Source organism: Dromiciops gliroides, chromosome 1 (genome assembly GCF_019393635.1).
Source record: "Dromiciops gliroides isolate mDroGli1 chromosome 1, mDroGli1.pri, whole genome shotgun sequence".
In the NCBI taxonomy this organism is placed as follows: domain Eukaryota; kingdom Metazoa; phylum Chordata; class Mammalia; order Microbiotheria; family Microbiotheriidae; genus Dromiciops; species Dromiciops gliroides.
The window spans coordinates 73,878,990-73,900,005 of NC_057861.1; the positions used below are offsets into that span (position 1 = coordinate 73,878,990).

Below are 21,016 nucleotides of genomic sequence, written 5' to 3' on the forward strand. Positions count from 1 at the left end.
TTTTCTAGGTCCTAAGCATTTGTGGATTGGGGTTTCCGGTTCTCCCTCCTCATGTGAGTCACCTGGTTTCATTGTCAGGTTGTGGAGCGAGGGCTGGAGAAATCTCTTGTGTTTGAGGACGATCTCCGCTTTGAGATTTTCTTCAAAAGGCGCCTGATGAATCTCATGTACGACATCGAGGAAGAAGGTCTGGAGTGGGATCTGATGTGAGTACCAGGGCTGGAGCCCACTGGGGACAAGGCTCAGGGCCTCAAGCTTGATGAGCTACTCCCTCATACTCTCTCATGAAAGCCTCATGCTTGGGCAGGGGGATGTCAGCAAATGTCACTGGATCGTATTGAGAGTGTTCTGGGTTCTTTTGCAAAGAAAGGATGACCCAAAGGATATGCTCTCGGCCCGTCTCCTCTGGGCTTCTGGGGAGGAGCAGGTTCCCCCCCTCTACTTAGGAGGGAGGGCCTGGGGCTGTCCAGGCCCAGGCACTATCCCCCATCCTCTTTGCATGACTGGGTCATAGAGTCATGGACTTTTAGAGCTAGGAGGACCCTTGAGGTAGTCACTGGCTCCATAGTATCTTAGACTTAAAATGGAAAGGCACCTGAGAGGTCATCCAATCTAACTCCATGATTTTACTGTTGAGGAAACTGAAGCCCCAGAGAGATTGAATTCCCTAGCTGGGGGAAAGGAAAGGGGAAGGTAACAAGCATTGATATAGCACCTACTATGTGCCAGGCACAGTGCTAAGCACCTTACAAGTTTTATCTCATTTGATCCTCACAACAAGCCTGGGAGGTAGGTGCTATCATCACCCCCATTTTATAGTTGAGGAAACTTTAAGATGTGGATAATAAGAGGTTAAGTGACTTGCCCAGGTTCACACAGCTAGTAAGCATCTGAGGCTGGATTTGAACTCAAACCTTCCTGATCCCAGGCCCAGCGCTCTGTCCACTGTACCCCCTAGTTTCCAGGGTCACTCAGATAAGTGAATGGCAGAGCCCACGTCATTTGCCTCCAAGTTCATAACACTTCCCCCTTTACCACAGTGCCTCATTTTATGTGGTTTCTTTTTACTCACAGGAATCCCCTCAACAGCAAAACTTATTGAAACTCAAGTCTTCAATACTTTGGGTTCAAGAAATCAATCTTCCAAATACAAGGTTGGAAAGGCACAATTAGACAGAAGTTTATTTGAAAAAGATCTTGGGACTTTAGTGGACCAAGCTCAGTTTGAGTCACTAGTGTAGTTCAGTGGCCCCCTCCTTCTGACCATCTAAGCTGTGTTTGGCTGGAAAATGATCTCAGCCCGTTCTTTTGTGGATTCTGCTGCTCCAGGAATTGTCCTATGGCATTATTTGGAGGTTTTTTGGAGCGACTGTGTCGTGAGTTCTGAGAGCTTACTGCCTTTCCTCCACCATCTTGGCTCCACCCTGGAAATCCCCTGAATGATTAAGATTCTTGCCAGACATACAAGTGAAGTCTTCTAACAGGCAGTTGCTGAAGCAAGCCCACAACTCAGGAGAGGAAGGATTCTGACTAGTATAGTTCAAAAGAAGCTAAGATGAGCTTGGTCTGCATTAGGAGAGACATGACTCCCAGGAATAAGGATGTGATGGACCACTAGGGCTCTGGTCCTCCAGGCAGGAAGACCTGAGTTCAAATCTGTCTCAGATACTTACTAAGCCGTGTGACCCTGGGCAAGTCACTTAACCCCATTTACCTCAGTTTTCTAATCTATAAAATGAGCAGGAGAAGGAAATGGCAAACCACTCTAGTACATCTTTTCCAAGAAAACCTCAAATGGGGTCACAAAGCATTGGACACAACTGAAAGCAAAGATCAGTTCTTCTGTATTCTGCCCTCTTCAGATTACATCTGGAATAAGATATTCAGTCCTACATCCCAAGATAGGGAAGGGTCTTGAGTCTGTCATGTGAGGATTAGTTGAAGGAATTGGGACTATCGAGCAGTTGGGGAGGTGGTATGATAGCTCTCTTTAAGTATTTGAAAGGCTGCCATGTGAAAGTTAGGACTGGATTTGTTTTGTTTGACCCTGCAGGGCAGAACTAGGGACGATGGGTGGATGTGGCAAAGAGACAGATTTAGGTTCTGTCAAGCAGAACCTCCTAACAATTAGAGCTGTCCAAAAGTAGAAGGGGCTGACCTGGTGGAGGGTGGGCCCCCCCTCCTTGGAGGCCTCTGAGCAGAAGCGGGGTGACCCCTTGTCAGGTATGTTGTTGTAGGGATTCGGTTCTCATTTGTGTTGGACCAGATAGCCCCAGAAGTCCTTTCCAGTTCTAAACTTTGTGATTATGTACAAACAGGAAAGGCACTCTCTCCCCCTCTGTCTACTCTGTTTGAATCCAGATAGTGAACACTTTAAAGATGGCCCATAGAGCCCTGGCAGAGGCTTGAACTCAGCCTAGAACAGACCAACATCAGACTTACTGGCTACAGCTTGAATAGAGTTTAAATACAGAAACACCTCACTTATCCAGAAACCAGTTATCCACCAACTTGGGGAATATAGGACATAGATAAGAACCCAGGAATATACTAGAAACACCCTTTAGTGGATAGCCGTGTGCTAACTCACATAGGGGAGGTCCTTATACCTTCATATGGAATCCAGTAATTCAGCAGCACTCTTAATAAAAACAAACAGAAACTTTAAAAAACCCCACTATAACAAATACACATTTTAGATATGGATGATAACAATGTATTTGCATTTGGGTCTCCTTCTCATCTTTGTCTTTCATAAAAAGCTGCATTCATAAAAAGTTTGTTTTTCCCTTTATCTAGTCCAAGTCAGTGTATATACACTCTCTCTGGTTCTGCTTTTTTTTTTCTTCCACATAGCTTTTTTTTCCTTCTTCTATAAGTCTTTCATTATTTCAGTACTTAAGTGGATTTGTGACCTTGTTACCAGTCCATCTCATAATCCATCTGTACCTTCTCACTTCAGATGTTGCTATTTTTCAGCAAATCCTCCTGAGGGTCCACCTCATGCTGCTAGAGGTCTTTCTTTGGTTATTTTATGTCATAGAGACCACTGAAACACTCAAGCGGCCCATCTTTGTTCTTACTAGGTGGCCAGCTTACTTCTTTTTTCCATTTATGCACTGTCCATCTGTTATCCCTTGCTCTTGCTATAAGATCCTGTTTCCTGTTCTAGTCATGTATGTCCTTGATGGTGTCTCTTATGCCACTTCTTCCAAGTCAATCATTATTGGTAACATACCATTTATACATACCCATGGGTTCTTTCATTGCTCTTTGGATCACTCATAGTTGTGACTTGCCATATAACTATAATCAAGAGAACACCGGTGTTTAAAGAGCTATGTGATTTCTCAAATGCAATGTAATCTACTTGTCCATTATTCATTTCTGAGTCCATCTACAGTTTATACTCAAGATGTAAGGATTGATGGACCACCTCAATGGCCACCTGTCCAAATGCATGTTATAATCTGGGCAGTATGCATTCTTCATCCACTTTGTTTTCATAATGTGAATTGCTAGACTAATCCTTTTTTGCAATGGCTGTGGATCTCGTTGAGGAAGCACTGGAGTGTTCCAGGGCTCGATGAATTCATCATGGTATCATCCACAAACAGGAGCATCGGGAGAGCTTCTCTGTCAATAAGGAATTCCTCTTCTACTTGGGCTTTGCACAGGACATCCTCTGTGACACAGGTGAACACCTTTAGTCTCCCTTTTTTATGCCTTAGTTGATGTTGATACTTAGCAAGTCTCTGGACAAATTATCTCTATGGTTTCATTTTTCATAGAGATAATAGAATATTTTATATGATATTGTGACATATGCACGGGAGACATCTTATAAAAGGAGAGCCTTTAAGGCCACATTTTCCTCAAAGGATTAAAATGCTTTTTAAAATAAATAAACAAACAATACAGTATGATACTCTATTCCCTATACCTGTAAATTGTATGACTGTAAAGATGTGGTCTAGTATAGAAAATAATTTAGGGAAGCTGCCTGTTTCCTTTTCATGTTTTCATCAGTCACACCCTTTATATATATTTATTCTTTTCTCATAAGAAAGTAGATAAACCAATTGGTAGTTGTTGATCTCTTCTTGTTGCTTTCTTTTAGTATTTACTATCTTTAGTGCGGTCATTCTTTTGGAACTTTTCTTCTTTGAGAAATCTTTAAAAAGTTATTCCTCTAGTATTTTAAAAAAATGTGTCACATCCAACATTTGGTCTGGTCCCGCCCTACTTTCTGACTCAGTCATCTTAAATGTCATTGCTGCTTCCATGCATCTACTGAGGTGGTGGAGTCTAGGTGTATTGGTTAAACTCTAATTATTGATAAGAATAGATCACTATAGAAATACTGGAAGATCTGTTCTATTTCTTCATCTATTTGTTGTTCTCCTTCTAATTCCATTTATAAATGTTGATAGGTTGATGTGATTTAATTGGGTTTCTTCCCCAGCTTTCTGTAGGCTTGTCTTCCACTCAACTGCATTTTCCAGTTGTTCTGAGCTTATAATCATGCTCCTTCATGATGTTTTGCAAATGAGTTTGTTCCTTGGACTGGTGTCCTTTTCTGTTCTTGTCTGCACTTGCTCTCTCTCTCTCTCTCTCTCTCTCTCTCTTTCTTTCTCTCTCTCTCTCTCTCTCTCTCTCTCTCTCTCTCTCTCTCTCTCTCTCTCTCTCTCTCCCTCACTCCCTCCCTCCTTGGCAAGGAAATCAAATATTTGTTGACTAAGGTATCAGAACTCTTTTCATCTCCTTGTTGTGGGAATTGCTTTGCATAATTTTAAACATATCTCAAATAGTGATAGAGTCATTTGATCTTTACTTTGTTCCATTTCCCATTCAAGTTGACAGCATGTTTAAAAATCTTGGTTAGAGTTACTCTAATTACAGTTAGTGTTGTCTCCTCATCTTTATTAATCTTTTTTCTAACTTAGTATTAGTTTTTACTATTACTCTAACTTAAAAAATGTTTTATTTTTATTTCACTTAAATTTCCCCCGAATCCTTTTCCTTCCCCTTATAAGAAAGTCACTCAACCTTTACAACAAAGAATGTTATAGAACAAGAAAAGATAAAAAGAGCTTACTAAGTTCTAAATAAATTTTTAAAAATTTACTCGTTGATTTAGTGTATGATATAGTATTTGAAGCTAGATTCGTGTGTCACCACCCTATCATACAGTTTCTCCAACAATTTTTATTGAATAATGATTCCTTTCTTCAATGTTTAGTATTCTTGGATTTATTAAAAATAAATATTTGTTTATAATTATCTTTATTACATTGATCTATTCCCCACCCCCCACCCCACCCAGTATCTTATAGTTTTCACAGTAATTATCTCTTTATGATATATTTTGAAATTATCCTTAATTAACTTTTTTCATAGTTCCCCTTTATATTCTCATCCATTTGTTTTTCTGCATAAACTTCTCTACTGTTTTATTCATTTCTATAAAGTAACCCATTGATATTTCCCTTAGTATTATAATGAATCTAAAATTAATTTGGGATGTGTGTGTGTGTGTGTGTGTGTGTGCGTGCGCGCGCACACACATACTTGGGTGCATCCATGATCACCTTGATGTAGGTACTTCCTTTACTGATACAGATTATAGTCTTCTATGGCTTTTCATGCTTTGTAATTTTGGTCTGAGTTTACAAAGTGACAAAAAAAATTGGACTTTTCATAAACACTCCCTAAAGAATCTAACAAAACATGGTGGAGGTTTTCCTCTAGCTCCTTTTTGTATCTTGGAGATGACAGTGTAATAACCTGGTCTGTCCATTTGCTGTTGTTGCTCAATTGTTTCAGTCTTGTCTGACTCTTTATCACCCTATTTGGGGTTTTCTTGGCAAAGATACTGGAATGGTTTGCCATTGCCTTCTCCAGATCATTTTACAGATTAGGAAACTGAGGCAAAGAGTTAAGTGACTTGCCCAGGGTCACACAGATAGTGTCACAGGCCAGATTTGAACTCAGGAAGATGAGTCTTCCTGACTCCAGGCTGGGCACTCTATCTACTGTGCCACCTAGCTGCCCTGGGGTCTATCCACATGTTGTCTCTTATATAGATCCACCTCATTTTTGGTCTTTTAAAAGAATATTTTATTGTACCTTTTTTCTTTATGTCTTGATAATTTTTTCAAATTTAAAAATAATTTTATTGCTATCTTCTTAAAAATTTTATGTCAACTGCATTCCCCATGTATCCCTTTGTCTGCCCCCTCCTAGAGAACTATTCCTTATAATAATGAAGAAAAAAAGAGGAAAGAAAAAAAATTCAACAAAACTAACCAATATAGCTAAAGAATCCAACATTGTGTGCATGTGTGTGTGTTCCTTATCTTGAGTCCAATCATGGTTGGCCACTGCATTGTTCAGCATTTTAAGTCTTTCAGTATTGTTTGTCTCACAATGTTTTTGTACTTGTATAAATGTTCTCCAAACCCACTTCACTCTGTATCACCTCACAGAAATCTTCTTAGCTTTCTCTAAAATAATACCTTCCAATATTTTTATGATATAATAGTATTCTACCACATTCATATACCATAACTTGTTCAGCTGTTTCCCAAGTGATGGGTAACCCCTTAGTTTCCAGTTGATTACTAATAAAAAGGGGCTTCTATAAATATTTTTGTACATATGGGCTGTTTTCCTTTTTCTTTAATTTCTTTGGGCCATGTATCTTTCCTTGCCCTTTGAGTCATCTTTGATTTTATTCTTCTGAAATCATAGAGTTCCATGATGTATAGCCATTATGGTCTTAAAAATATAGACTTTATGGTAGATAGGATCTTGGAAACATTGAAATCATTATATAATTTTCCATATGTAAGGCAGCCTAATCTCATAATAATAATAATAATAACTAGCATTTATGTAGCACTTTAAAGTTTGCAAAGCACTTTACAAATATTATCTCATTTTATCCTCATAAAAACCCTGGGAGGCAGGTGCTGCTATTATCTCTGTTTTAAGAATGAGGAAATTGAGGCAAAGGTTAAGGGTCCAGGATCACACAGTTAGTCTAAGGCCAGATTTGAACTTGTGTCTTCCTGACTCCAGCCGCAGCACTCTATGCACTAGATAGAGTGCTACCTAGCTGCCTAGATGATTCAACTTTGTGCCCAACTTATTCTCTATTTTAAGTGTCTATTCAAAATATGCTTACTGATGGATTAACTCAGCTTCCCCTCCAACTGCTTGTCAAAATCCAGGCAATGTGCATTCTTTATCCATTTAGTTTTTCCTGTATGGATTGCTAAGTCTATCTCTTCTGAGTAACCATGGATCTCATTGAGGGAGCCATGTAGTATTTCTGATCTCAATGCAGTCAGCAGTGTCATATACAAATAGGAGTATTTGCATAACTTCATTATGTTAGGGAATCCCTCTTCTATTTGGAGTTTGTGTAAAAGAGTACTAAGAATCACAGTTCATTTTTGTTTTTTTTAAGGGCACACTCAGAATTAGCAGGTACTTCATATGGTACATTCTACATTCTACAAGATTCTTGAAAAATGGCCATCCATCCTATTTGTAAAGATTTCCAGTGATAGGGAGCTCACTTCCTTACAAAATTTACCATCCTACTTTTAAATGGCCCTAATAAATAGGAAGTTTTTCCAATATTAAGCAGACAATGTCTTTTAATTTAATTTTCTTTTTAGATAATGTCTTTTCCACAGCTTCCATCCATTAGTTCAAGTTCTGACCCCTGAAGCTAAGCAGAAAAGTCTTAGATGGGGGCAGCTAGGTGGTGCAGTGGATAAAGCACCGGCCCTGGATTCAGGAGGACCTGAGTTCAAATCCAGCCTCAGACACTTGACACTTACTAGCTGTGTGACTCTGGGCAAGTCACTTAACCCCCATTGCCCCACAAAAACTCCCAAAAAACAAAACCAAAAAAAAAAAAGTCTTAGATGACAGCTATTCACATCAATGGAGATATCTGTCTTCTGTGTCAGGTACTCTTCACTATACATTTCCTTTATGGTTCATCGATTTCCTCACATGTATTTTTTTTACATATACTTTTGTTTGCATGGCCAAAAGAACTTCAACAATTTGTGGTCAACCTTCTGCTGATGGGTTTCAAACATCTTTTTAACCATTTTTGCCCTTCTGTTTGTCTTTTTTCCCCTTCAAATTCAAACAGATTATTCAATACTTTAACCAATACAATATTCTATTTGGTTTTGTTTGTTTGTTTGTTTTTTAGTGAGGCAATTGGGGTTAAGTGACTTGCCCAGGGTCACACAGCTAGTAAGTGTTAAGTGTCTGAGACCGGATTTGAACTCAGGTACTCCTGACTCCAGGGCTGGTGCTCTATCCACTGCGCCATCTAGCTGCCCCCCTATTTGTTTTTTTTAAATCTCTTTTGGAGGCTTAGTCTCTTACAGTAAGTGGTTATTACGTCATTTAAGTACCCTATTATTCTGTTGTATTAAAAATTTTGTGTTAAATCCCATTGGCATCTCAAGCTCAACATATCCCAAAATAAATTTCTTTTATTTCCCCTAAACTTGTTCTTCCTTATGGCTTGAGAATTTTCATTCACTGCACTGCCACTTACCCTGTCCTCTCATATTTGTAACCTTGGGGTTGCATTTGATTCTGCTCTCCCTCTCTTCCTTTCCCCATCCAGTCAGTTATCAAGTCAGCTCCATAATCTCTTTTTTCTTCATCCCTTCTTCTTTATGCTATTCTTGCTATGCCCTTGCTTCCCTTCTTTGCCTTTGAAATCCAACTCTGGTTAATGCCATCCCTTTCAGTAAACTTTTCCTGATCCTTCTGGTTGGTAATGATTGTACCCTTTGGACCTCATGTATCACTTTGCACACCTTAAGAAAGGGAAGAGTCAAGTCCTAGAAAACTTCTAGAATGGTTCATTAAAGGGATAATTGGTGAATATTCAAAAAGAGCATCATTGATTACAAAGAGCAGGCATGACTTCATCCAAGATAGGCCATGATAGATTAGCCTTATTTCCTTTTCTTGACAGTTGCCAAACTCATAGATGAGGAAAATGCTGTAGATATAGTTTACCTAGATTTTGACAAAATATTTGATACTCATGCTTCTTGTGGAGAAGTCAGAGGTATGTAGATGAGATAATACAGTTTGGTAGATTCAGAACCAGTTGGATAGCCACGCTCAAAAAGTAGTTGTTTATTCTTGATTATCCACCTGGTAGGAGGCCTCCAGGTATTTGTGTTTGGCTCTATGATGTTTAACTTTTTAATTAATGACGGATAAAGGTACAGATGAAATTCTCATCAAATTTTCAGATGACATGAGATTTGGAAGAATAGCCAACACATTGGATGATCCAAAAAGATCTTGCCAGGCTGGAGTACTGAGCTGTAAAGTGTTGCACTTCGGTTCAAAAAATCAATTTTACAAGTACAGGATAAATGGAGGCATGGTTAGATAGCAATTTGTCTGAAAAAGATCTGGGGTTTCTAGTGGAATTCTAGCTTGAGTATGATGTGGCAAATCAAAGCTAAAGCAAGATTGGGCCACCTTAAAAGAGGTATGATTTATGGGATTAAGAAGTCGAAAATTCGGGGGCAGCTAGATGAACACTTACTAGCTGTGTGACCGAGGGCAAGTCACTTAACCCCAATTGTCTCACTAAAAAAAAAAAAAGGTGAAAATTCTACTTTCCTCTACGCTACTCACACTCCAGAATGTTATGTCCAGTTCTTTGACACAGTTCCTTGTTTATTGTACTTTAGTCTTTAAATCACACTTCAAAAGGGACATTGAGAAGCTGGAGATTATCCAAGGAAGGTGGCCAAAGTGGTGACAAGTCTCGTTTGAAAGAACTGGAGATATTTAGCCTTCAGAAGGAAAATCTTGTTATGGACCTAATCACTTTTCTCCAAGTATTTGTAGAGTTGTCACTAGGAAGGGGAATTAGATTTGTTCTGTTTGGCTCCTGGGGGCTGAACCAGGAATAATGGATAGAGGCTACAAAGTGGCAGGTGTCGATCTTCCTAACAGAGCAGTGGGCTCCTTGAATGGTGGAGAGATCCCTCTACTTGGAGGTATTCAAATAGTGACTGGATGAATACTATTCAGAAATGTTATAAGGGGGGATTCTTCTCATGTATGGATTAGACGAGAGATCCCTTCCAACTCTCAAATTTAACTCTCAAATTTCGAGATTCTGTGAAAACATAGGCAATAATTACAACACATCTGTGGTTGTCTAATTCCCCTATTGTTATTTAAGCTCCATGATTTGCCCAAGGTTACACAGCTAGTAAGTATCTGAGGTCAAATTTGGACTCAGGCTTTCTAATTCCAAGTCTGGTGCTCTATCTACTTCTGGGAAGTTTAACTCATTGATTCATCTTGGCCAGGATTCTAACAAGCATGGCTATCTGGTCCTCCAGCTTGCAAAATATTAGAAAGAAGGTCATGCAGAGTGATGGCTGACAGCAAGAGCAGAGGTGTAAAAACTGGAAACTACAGATTTATAGGAGTGTAAGAATCTGGGTGTTCAATGGAAAGAGTAGAAGGAGTAGAGAAGATCTGGCTTTTAGTGTCTTTCTCTACCTCTAAATGTGTGATTTCCAGCATGTTACTTCCCCTCTCAGTTTCACTTTCTATATCTGTAAAATGAGGGATTAGACCAGGTGATGTGTTATTACTCTATTAACTATTCACCTGGTTCATTTGTTATTTTGGTATTTTCTTCTCTCTTTAAAAAAATTGTTAAGATGATGGTTTATTTTCTTAGTCTTAAAAGTCTATAGGGCTTTTTTGTGTTTGTTTTCAGGTTTCTCTGTTTCTTCTCTAATTTTCATGTTTTCTTCCTTTGCTTTTTTTTTGGAGGGGGGTGCACGGTGTGATGAGATGATTTCTGAGTGCCTTCCAGCTCTAACATTGTTTGGGTCTTCTGTGAAAGATCCTGTATTTCTATGAAAAAGCATAGAAGTATAGAGCCATGGAGTGTTGGGGCAAATAGCTTCATTCACTGCATTAGGCCCTGAGAGCATCTAGGGAGAATTTCTGGCTTGTATTGATGACCCCAGGTCATTGAGGAAGGATCTTGTCCCATGTGTTCTGTTGAAGAAGGCTGGGATTTGTGTAGCATAATTTATATTTCCATCTAAAATGGTTGTTTGTGGAACTTCTCACAAAAAGGTTAGCAACCAGGCGATGACTTTTTTGGGTCCTGGTAACTCATGGGAGCCATTTTCTCAGGTGTAGAGGGGCTGTGATCTGTATTAATGCAGGGTGTAACCATAGTGGCAACATCACAGAACTTTTGAAATACGGTGTGGGTTCTTTAAATGAGGGCCAGTCAGTGCCACTGAGGGCTATGTTTGAGTTCCCAAATTTGATGACAAAGGCCTCTCCAAATGAGGTCCCGCAGCATCTGCACAGGAGAGGTAAAAGGAAAAGACAGAAGACTAAAGGATTTGTTAAAGGATATTCTGTCTCGCCAACTAGTGCTTCAGAAGGGCTGGAGATGCTTCGGTTCTCTCAATAGGCATCCAGATTGGAGTTACAATGGAGTAGCTCTAAAGATAGCTTCCTAGCTTCTCTCTGTCTCTGATGTCTATCACACATTCTCTCTCCTTTTCCACATTCCAGGGATGGTGACTGGCAAAGAGAAGGCATCATCTACTCCCTCTGCTTCCAGATCCACTCTGGGATCTTTGAGCACAGTTGAGGGGGGTGGGATGTTCTCTGAATTACTCAAGGCTAGCTAGCAGGGGGCATATGAGAGACCTTACCTAGGGTACCAGGTATATGTTAAATGCTGGGGATACAAAAAGAGGCCAAACACACTTCCTGCCCCCTCCAGGAGCTTAAAATTGAATGGATAATAATAGCTAACATTGATATCCCACCTTAGTAGGGATTAGGCACTGTGCTAAGTGTTTTTATGAATATTACTGCATTTGATCCTCACAACAACTTTGGGGGGTAGGTGCTACTATTATCCTCATTTTATAGATAAGGAAACTGAGGCAAATAGAAGTTAAGTTACTTGCCCAGGATCATACACTAGGATGCTAATAAGTATCTTATGCTAGATTTGAACCCAGGTGTTCCTGACTCTAGGCCTGGTGCTCAATTCACTGGACCATCTAAACTGGACCATGCTAACTTGGAGTCTAGAGGGGTAGGGGGAAATAAATTCACAATATAAGAAGATACTAACAAGGCCTTTTTATTATTACTATATCTGTGCATAAGTGTATATATGCATATGTACATACATATTTTGTAGTAAGCATGAACTTATTTACTTCTTAGCATGAGAAAAAGAGAGTACTTGTAGTTGTAAAATTCTAAAAAGCAAATACTCATGATGGAAAATTCTCTCCACATCCAGAGAAAGAACTGAGGGAATCTGAATGCAGATCAAAGCTTACTATTTTCACTTTCTTTGTGTTTCCCCTCCCCGCTTTGCTCTGTTTCTCCTTTCACAACATGACTAATATGTAAATATGTTTTACATGATTGCACATATATAACCTATATCAAATTGCTTATTGTCTTAGGGAGGAGGGAGGGAGACAATGTGGGACTCAATGTTATAAAAATGATTCTTAAACATTGCCCTTACATGTAATTGGAATAAAATAAAGTACTATTAAGAAGGAGGAGTCATAGAGAGCACAAACCCTGTGAAATGGGGGTAAATCTTGGATTTTCTAGAAAATACAGTTAAGTGGGAAATCTCATTCCCTGATGTGCCAGTCCAGACTCCCAAGTCTGGTGTTCTGGCTGTTTTGCCAGATTTGTGAATAAGATACAGTGGTTCTTTTGGGAGAACTATATATTGAATCAAAACTTTTGGGAAACTGTATCTTATGAGAACCAGTTCAGCCAGGGAGGCAGCCTGCCACAGTGGAAAGAGCACTCATCTTGGAGTCAGAAAGATTTCGTTTCAGATCTTGCCTCCTGAACCTATTTCCTCATCTGTAAAATGGGGTTAATATTAGCTATATACCACAATTTTTGTGAGGCTTATATAAGCTAATGTGTGTGAAGTACACCTATATGTACTCAATGGGTCAATTATTACCTTTATTGTTATTATTATTTTGGGGATTTACAGTTTCATAGATAGAAGAAATTCCCTTTATCAAAGCAGATTGGCAGTTGCTCTGACTTAAAATATTAGTGAGTTGTCTGGGATACAGGGCTATTTAGTCATACATGGAGGGGGATTTCTTAACTCCAAGAGCAGCTCTCTCTCTTGGATGCCACACTGCCCCTTGTTCACAAGAAAATGGAGCCAAACTTGGAGAAGAGAAGAAAACAGACTTTTCTCGTCTTAGGACATGTGTTGGGGCTGTGGCAGCTGAATGGGCAGTGACTCTATTGGTTGTTTTTGTTGAACTCGTGAACCCTAAAGGGAACAACAGACTCAGATCTTTTCTAAAACCTCTGAGTTGGAAGCAAACTGGAATGTCATAATCCTCTTCAGGAGGGGGACAGAATGAGAAGCAGGGCAGGGAAGACTGGGCACTGCTTCAGGGAGAGAGGGTTGTTCAATGAGCAGGATTCCAGACCCCGGGTTTAGTCTGAGTTATTCAGGCAGGTTCATGCCCCTGCTGGCCAGAGGCCTGAGAGGGCCCCTTGTTGAGGGGCTCATCACCTTGGGGTTCCCTCTAGACAGTGGCAGGCTTCTTGGTTTCTACCAGGATCCTGAGTGTTTTCCTGGCTCTGGGATGGGGCCACTTGTCTCTCTCCAGCTATGTGGGCAGGAAGCGGATGCAAGTGGAGCACCCAGAGAAGGCGGTGCCGCATGTTCGGAACCTGGTAGAGGCTGATTATTCCTACTGGACCCTGGCCTATGTCATCTCCCTCCAGGGAGCACAGAAGCTGCTGGCCGCCCAGCCCCTCTCTAAAATGCTCCCGGTGGATGAGTTCTTGCCAGTGATGTTTGATAAGCACCCAGTGTAAGTGTGTGTGGGAGCAGGGGTGGGCGGGACTATAAGTCCTCAATCTTGGGATTCAGCTCCCTCTGGGAGGAGCATGAGAAATAGAGCAAACATGGCCAGGACAGGCTGGTTGTGTGTGTGTGTGTGTGTGTGTGTGTGTGTGTGTGTGTGTGTGTGTGTATGTGTGTTGGGGGACAAGGTAGGATTATCACTAGGGAGATAGCCCCATGTCTTTCTTGGTAGGGAAGAGTATTATCCCCATGCTGGAGAAGACAGCCTGGCTTTCAAGGTTGTTTCAGTAAAACTAGAGGCTTTCTGTCCTTGTCAGGTCATTTGTGAGCCTGGCAGGCACTTGGCTGGTTGGGTCATTTTATCCCCAATCAGAGCTCATTCCCATCCTTTAATATGCTTCAGCTTGTCAGGGTAGCTGGGGCTTGATGAGAGAATTCATAACTACCCAAGTTGGGGACTAGCCTTCTTTGGGGACTGGTGCTACCATCTTACAGGGCTCCCGTCTCAGGGACCAAGGGAGGGGCCTCTCCAGGCTGGAGGAGGGTCCGATAGAATGGGATGGGCTGAGTTGGGAAAGAGTGGAACTCAGGACTGAAGGACCTCAGAATACATGAACCTCCTGAGACCAGGGGTGGAGAGGCGGGGAGGAAGGAGTGGGTGACAGATGCAGGGCATTTCAGGGGAGGTGGCAGCTCAGCCTTTAAAGAGAAACATTTTCTGCAGCTCTGAATACAAAGAACACTTTGAGAAGCGGGACCTGCTGGCCTTCTCGGTGGAGCCCCTCCTTGTGTACCCCACTCACTATACCGGGGATGACGGCTACATCAGTGACACAGAGACCTCAGTTGTGTGGAATAATGAAAAGGTGAAGACGGACTGGGATCGAGCCAAGTCCCAGAAAATGAAGGAGCAGCAGGAGCTGAGCAAGGAGGCCAAGAACTCAGATGTCCTACAGTCCCCACTTGACAGCACAGCGCGGGATGAGCTGTGAGCCGGCAGAGCTGTGTCCCAGAAACCCTGAGGGCCTGGCATCGACTGGGAGCTGGGGTGGGCACAGGGAGGGAGGAAGGGAGCGAGAGCAGAGCCCAGGCCACAGGGAGGGAGAACTGTACTGGAACCTCAGGCTCTGGGGAGACATCCTGAGATTATAGGAAGAGCCCCACGCTCAGTGTGAGGAAAACACGGCACCATGGGCACACAGTGGGATCTTAACACGTGTGTGACTGATTCATCCTGCAGTGTGTCCTGCTGGGGAATGTGTTTTCTTCTTCCTTTGCATCAAAATCTAGGGACCTGAGGACCTGGAAGAAGCTGCCTGAGAAGAGGTTTGAGGTATTTTTAAAAATCTGCCTGTTTGAGGTTTTACTCTGCAGAGACCACACAGCTTTTGAGCAGTCAGTGGGAGCAGGGCCGTGCCGAGACTGCAACAAACACCTCATTCCCACCAAAGTCTGCCGGGGGTTCTTCTAGCCCTCGAGATTTTCTGAAGGTCAGGAAGCCAAATATTTTAGCCGGGCTTTATGCCCCAGGGACCATCAGGCCACGGGCCTGTCAGCCCAACTTTCTGCCCTAGCATTCACCGTTATTACTCAGGTGACCCTTTTGGTCTGGCTCAGGTATTAAAGATGCATATGGAGGGATGACTGGGCTGCTCCTACATGAGGGAGTTGTTCTGCAGGCCCTGCAGCTGGCAGCATGGCTAACGGGGGCTCCCTCTGGGCGAGGGTTCTGGGCAGTGGCACCTTCCTGCCCCCTGCCCTCATGGATTTATGGTGACATTGTCAGCATGCCAAAACTAAGTTATCTTAACCCAAAGTTTAATTTCTACTTTATGACAAAAATTGGTCGTATCATTGCTGATGTCCAAGATTCTTTCTAACTTTCAGTCCTGTGATCCTGGGTTCCCTTTGGCTTCCTTACTTACAGGACATGATCGTCTTTTATTTCCAGTGGGCTGAGGTGAGCAGAACAGACTGGAGGTCCAGACTGCCTTCCTCTGCCACCTTCAAAGGTTTCCTTTCAGGGGGATGGACTAGATTGTTTGCCCTGTTTCTTCACTTAATCACTTGACCCGTCAGTCACCAGAAATTCTGAGGGTGATGTTCTTCCTGGCCCTTCTTTTTGAGGCACCTGGTGTGCCTTCCTATAAGTCCCCCACTCCCACTCCCACCTTGTCAGCCCAGATGAAACAGTGTTAGGCTGGGAATTGCTTGCTTTTATTGCAAGTGATTTTTTTTTGTACAATGTTTTTGAAAGTGTTTCAATGTTTCTGTAATTTTTTTTAAAAAAAGAATAAATTGCTTTCTTGCTGTTGTCTTTTTTTTTTTCTTGGAATACATGTTTACTTAAAGGATTTTATTGGGTGGGGTTATCCAGCCTAGCTCCTTAAACTATGGGTCTGAAGGTGGGGGTCATGGAAAATTTGGCCACAGTAAAAGGTTATATATACCTGTTTTATATACCCATATACTAGGGGTCACAATTTCTCAGGTGAAAAGGAGTCTCAAGTAGAAAAAGTTGAAGAAGCCCTAGTCTAGGGTTAGGATTATGGAGAGGAAATGAAAAGCATCTATCAGTCAGTAAACATTTATCAAGCAGCTACTAGGTACCAGGCATTTTATTAAGCTCTAGACATAGAATCGGCCACTTCCCAGGGTGTAGGGGCAAATTGAGAAGAGGTCATTTTCTTTGAGGGGGTAGTCATGGTAGGAATTAGTTCTTAGCTGAGTAGGAGAAAAGAGCATGTAGTCAGAGGTCATTTCACTTGGGGACATTAGGTCTGGTTAGGGAGAATAGATGAAGAAGACCCTACTCCCATCCCTACCCTCATCAGGAAAGGCAGAAGCTTGACCCAAATGCCATCTACTATAGTTCTTTCCTCAACATGTCTTACCTGGACTGTTGCAACTATCTTTTGTTTCCAGATTTGTCTTTTTGCTTCACCTTGCACATTGCTACTAAACTGGTATTCTCAAAATACTGATCAGACTACTATCCAAAATTAAATATTTAAGATGTTTCAATATTCAGAAATCTTCACCGGCTTCTTATCCACTCTAGGTTAAAATGGAAACTGAGCATGGCATTTAAAGTTTCTCATCCACCTTTCCAATCTTAATTCCTACCTCTCTTCAAACACTTGCCTGTCAGTTTGGCTTGCTAGCTTTCTCTGGATATGGTATTGAGTCTCCTGCCTTCCATGACTGGATCTCACTCCTTTCTCACCTCAATCTCTCAGACTCTAGACTTCTTTTAAAGCCCAGTTGAGGTGTTGCTTCTTAGAAATGCCTTTCCTGGGGCAGCTAGGTGGCTCAGTGGATAAAGCAGCAGCCATGGATTTAGGAGGACATGAGTTCAAATCCAGCCTCAGACACTTGACACTAGCTGTGTGACCCTGGGCAAGTCACTTAACCCTCATTGCCCCATAACAAGAAAAATGCCTTTTCTGTTGTTCCCAATGGTTAGGATTCTTTATTTTTTTGCAATTACTTTGTCCACATTTCATTAGCTTACACATAGTATTCCCAGTAGAATATAACCTCTTTGAGGTCAAGCACCTGAGTTCATCACTTCCTGGGGCTGTTTGGATTTCTCTGGCAAGAACAATTCCAGGCCTTTCCAGAGCTATCTTCCCTATACCAGATGAAGACCAAGCCTCAGAATTCTCTCTCTGGTGCTGCAGCTGCCTTCTCTCAGACCTTTTTTTTTTTTTTTCTCCCTTTTTCTCCAACCACAAGTCTTTACTGGTAACCAAGTCTGCCTTGTAGCATGTCCTTTGGGCGTATTAGCTCTATACTCTTATTTATTTATTTATTTTCAGGGCAATGGGGGGTTAAGTGACTTGCCCAAGGTCACACAGCTAGTAAGTGTCAAGTGTCTGAGGCCGGATTTGAACTCAGGTACTCCTGAATCCAGGGCTGGTGCTTTATCCACTGTGCCACCTAGCTGCCCCCTATACTCTTTTATTAAACACATTTCCCTCTGGGAAAAAGGAAAGATCCCAGGATCCAATAAAAGTGCAGGGCCTCAGGGACTAAAGAGAGGGATGTGCTTAGGTCTCATTCATCCAGAGCCACCTGGCAGATGAGAGAAAGCAAACAGACACTGAAGCTTGAAACCCTGGAAGGAGAACCTCTAATTGGTTCTGAATGCTGGGTAATAACCACCAGGTGGCAGCACTAACATGTTTTTTGCTACAGCAATGTACAGTTGTGTTTCCATGTGTGTCCACAAGATGGCTCAGGTGTGAATGAAGGTCAGAAGCTTTCAACTGTACTCAGACTAATTTGTCCTTCTAGGGACTCAAGAGAACCCTTAATCCTGGTTTATTATTTCCTAGGGGCAGCTAAGTGGTGCAGTGGATAGAGTGGCAGGTCTTGAGTCAGGATGCCATCTTCCTCAGTTCAAATCTGGTCTCAGACACTTAGTTGCTATGTGATCCTGGGTAAGTCACTTAACCCTGTTTGCCTCAGTTTCCTCATTTGTAAAATGAACTGCAAAATGCTTTTCTGTCCTAAGTTGCTACCTAATGCTGATGATTGGTTGTATACTCTAAGTGAGTCTGAAAAGTTATAAAACAAATCTGTACCCAGGAAACTGACATTGCTAGCAGCAAGCTAGCAATCTTAGCAGTCTTCCTTAATATGCTACTACATTTATGTTCTTTAAGTTTGGCCTGCAATCTAAACCCACAACCATCAACACCCCATTCATGGGTGTGCCTCTTCCAAGAGCTCCCATTGCCCTCAGTATAGAGAATTCCCTAACAAACCTCACCCCAATTCCCCAAGGATTCTAGGAGCAAACCATGTCCCCTCTGGGGACATCAAAGCCAGGTGCCACAATCAGAAGGCTGACAGAGCCCAAACGGGATGCTCCACTTATCTATGGACATTTTGTGACATCCCCTATTCTGCTCCTTCCTCCCCCTCCCCCCACGTAAGGTGCTTGAGAGCAGGGACCGAATGTTTCGTGTCTGTCAATCCTCCAGACCTAGCCTAAACACTTGGTAAATTGAAGAGCAGAGCAAGAACTGAACTAGTCTTCATTTATTCATGAACACATAGTAGCAGCACCCAGCAGTGCCTGGAATGGAGGTATGATGTAAATATGTAAAACCATTTATTACAGATCAAAGTATGTTAAACTTGTTTTGGCTGCAGGGTAATGGGAGAGGCCAAAGTGTTCAGTACCTTAGGGCTTTAGCGGAGAGGGAGAAGCCAAGTCTTCTCTGCAAACTCCAGCCCTAGGGACCACTCCAGCTAGCACCTGTCACCTCCCATCAGCAAAATGGAAATACTCTTTTATTTGTGCCTCTTCCCAAGGCTGGAAGAGAATTTCCCTCTTACTGAATGCAGGATTCTGTCCTCCTCTTGCTTCCCCTCTTCCCTCTCTCTTCTTCCTTCCCCTCCCTTCCACCCTCTTCCTCCTCTACTTATCTCTCCTGCTCTGTCCCCACAATCCCTTTTCACCTCCTCATTCCCTCCCTTCCAGACTCTCCATTTGTCCTCAGGTCCCTTTCCTGTTGCTCCCCTAATTCCCTCTCTACCTCTAATCTCCATATGGGACTTCCTCTGCCTTCCCCAAAGGGTATCCTATTAGTTTGGTCACACATATACTTTGTCACCCACCCCAAATTCCCATGACTCTGCTAGGTTGAAGAGCTATGGAGCTTTTCCCCTCCCTCCACTATGTGCTGTCTGCCTCTCAGGCCTTCACGAGCCTGGACTCATTCCAGTGAAAGCCAATGCCAGTGAGGCCATAGTTATTGTGGTGCAAACTGATGTAGTTCAGGAATCCTCCATGGTAATGGGGGGAAGCATTGAAGGAGTAACCTCCTGGCTGCCTAAAAGTGAAGATACGCCTATGGCTGGTGATGAAGATCAGTGGCTGGATGTAGTATGAGTAATTGAAGATCACATAGTCTTAGACCAGAGCTCACACTGGGGTAAATTAGGATCACCCTGATAATTGTTTCAGAGTGAACAACTGGTTGAAGAAAAAAATGTGTCCCTCTGTAAAGTAAGACTTTGTGCTATAATGAAATACCATGTAATACAACATAGAATAATGTAGCCCAAGGTATGTGACATTGTATAATACAGTGTCACAACTTGACAAGCTGTGCTTAATGTAGCACAACATGACACAATATGGTACAAATGTGCACACTCCAACAGCATTGGCTCCTATGATCAAGTCTAACTCTCTTGAGCTCCTTCACAACCTATTTTCTCCACCCTGTACCTTAACTTCCTCCCAAATTCTCCCAGGATTAATCTCCCACCCCTATTATTTGTTGTTGCTGTTGAGTCATTTTTTTCATCATGTCTGACTCTTTATGACCCTGTTTGGCATTTTCTTGGCAGAGATACTGGAGTGGTTTGCCATTTCCTTCTCCAGCTCATTTTACAGACAAGGAAACCAAGGGAAACAGGGTTAAGTGACCTGCCCAAGGTCACACAGTTAGTAAGAGTTTAAATCCTGATTTAAACTCAGGAAAAGAAGACTTCCTGACTCCAGGTCTGTTACTCTATCCACTTACCACCCAGCTGTTCCTCCCAACCCTATTAACAACATATCGAAGTCTGTGCCAACCTGAGAAAGGAGAGAACTGACCTTTCTTCACACTTTATGACTGGTGCTTGATGCTTCCACTGAGTGTCCAGGCAGGATCCTGTCCTCTTGGCTCCTTAAATGGGAATGCACTCAGTCCTGGCAGTTGTCCAAACCCACATAGCCAATGCCTCTGTCTGTTCATCTCACTTCCTCATCCATATCTCAAGTCCCAGCCTCCTGGGTTCTTGAATAAGGACAGCACTGAAGGGACAGGGCTTCTGAGCTTGGGAGAGAAGTGAGGAGAGGAGCTGGAGCTTCATAGAATCCTAATTTGGGAATTTAAAGAAGGACATCCAGTTCAATCCCCACCCTGAAATGTAATTTCCCTTTATATATGTATATATACCTCCCCACTTCTTCTGTCCCCCTCCCCATTGTGGATCAGCATAAGAAATAAATGTGGGGGACAACTGCCCTGGATTCAGGAGGACCTGAGTTCAAATCCAGCCTCA

General features: G+C 42.1%; 1 protein-coding gene and 1 long non-coding RNA gene across 3 annotated transcripts in view; one reads left to right on the forward strand and one right to left on the reverse strand.

Annotated features, from left to right (window-relative positions):
* Nucleotides 1–16,258, forward strand: part of COLGALT1 (collagen beta(1-O)galactosyltransferase 1) — a 31,206-nt gene extending 14,948 nt beyond the window's left edge. Inside the window, exons 10-12 of one of the 2 annotated variants that reach the window (XM_043995747.1) lie at nucleotides 79–206; nucleotides 13,746–13,952; nucleotides 14,670–16,258. In XM_043995747.1, the coding sequence (XP_043851682.1) occupies nucleotides 79–206; nucleotides 13,746–13,952; nucleotides 14,670–14,937 (603 nt within the window). In that variant the 3' untranslated portion in view covers nucleotides 14,938–16,258. Of the gene's footprint in view, nucleotides 1–78; nucleotides 207–3,617; nucleotides 3,697–13,745; nucleotides 13,953–14,669 lie in introns of those variants that run through there. The other variant, XM_043995756.1, reaches the window with a different exon arrangement.
* A 4,314-nt stretch (nucleotides 16,259–20,572) lies between these two features.
* Nucleotides 20,573–21,016, reverse strand: part of LOC122749400 — a 50,744-nt gene continuing 50,300 nt past the window's right edge. Inside the window, exon 5 of the long non-coding RNA XR_006355676.1 lies at nucleotides 20,573–20,830. This is a non-coding gene — a long non-coding RNA (uncharacterized LOC122749400). The remainder of the gene's footprint in view (nucleotides 20,831–21,016) is intronic.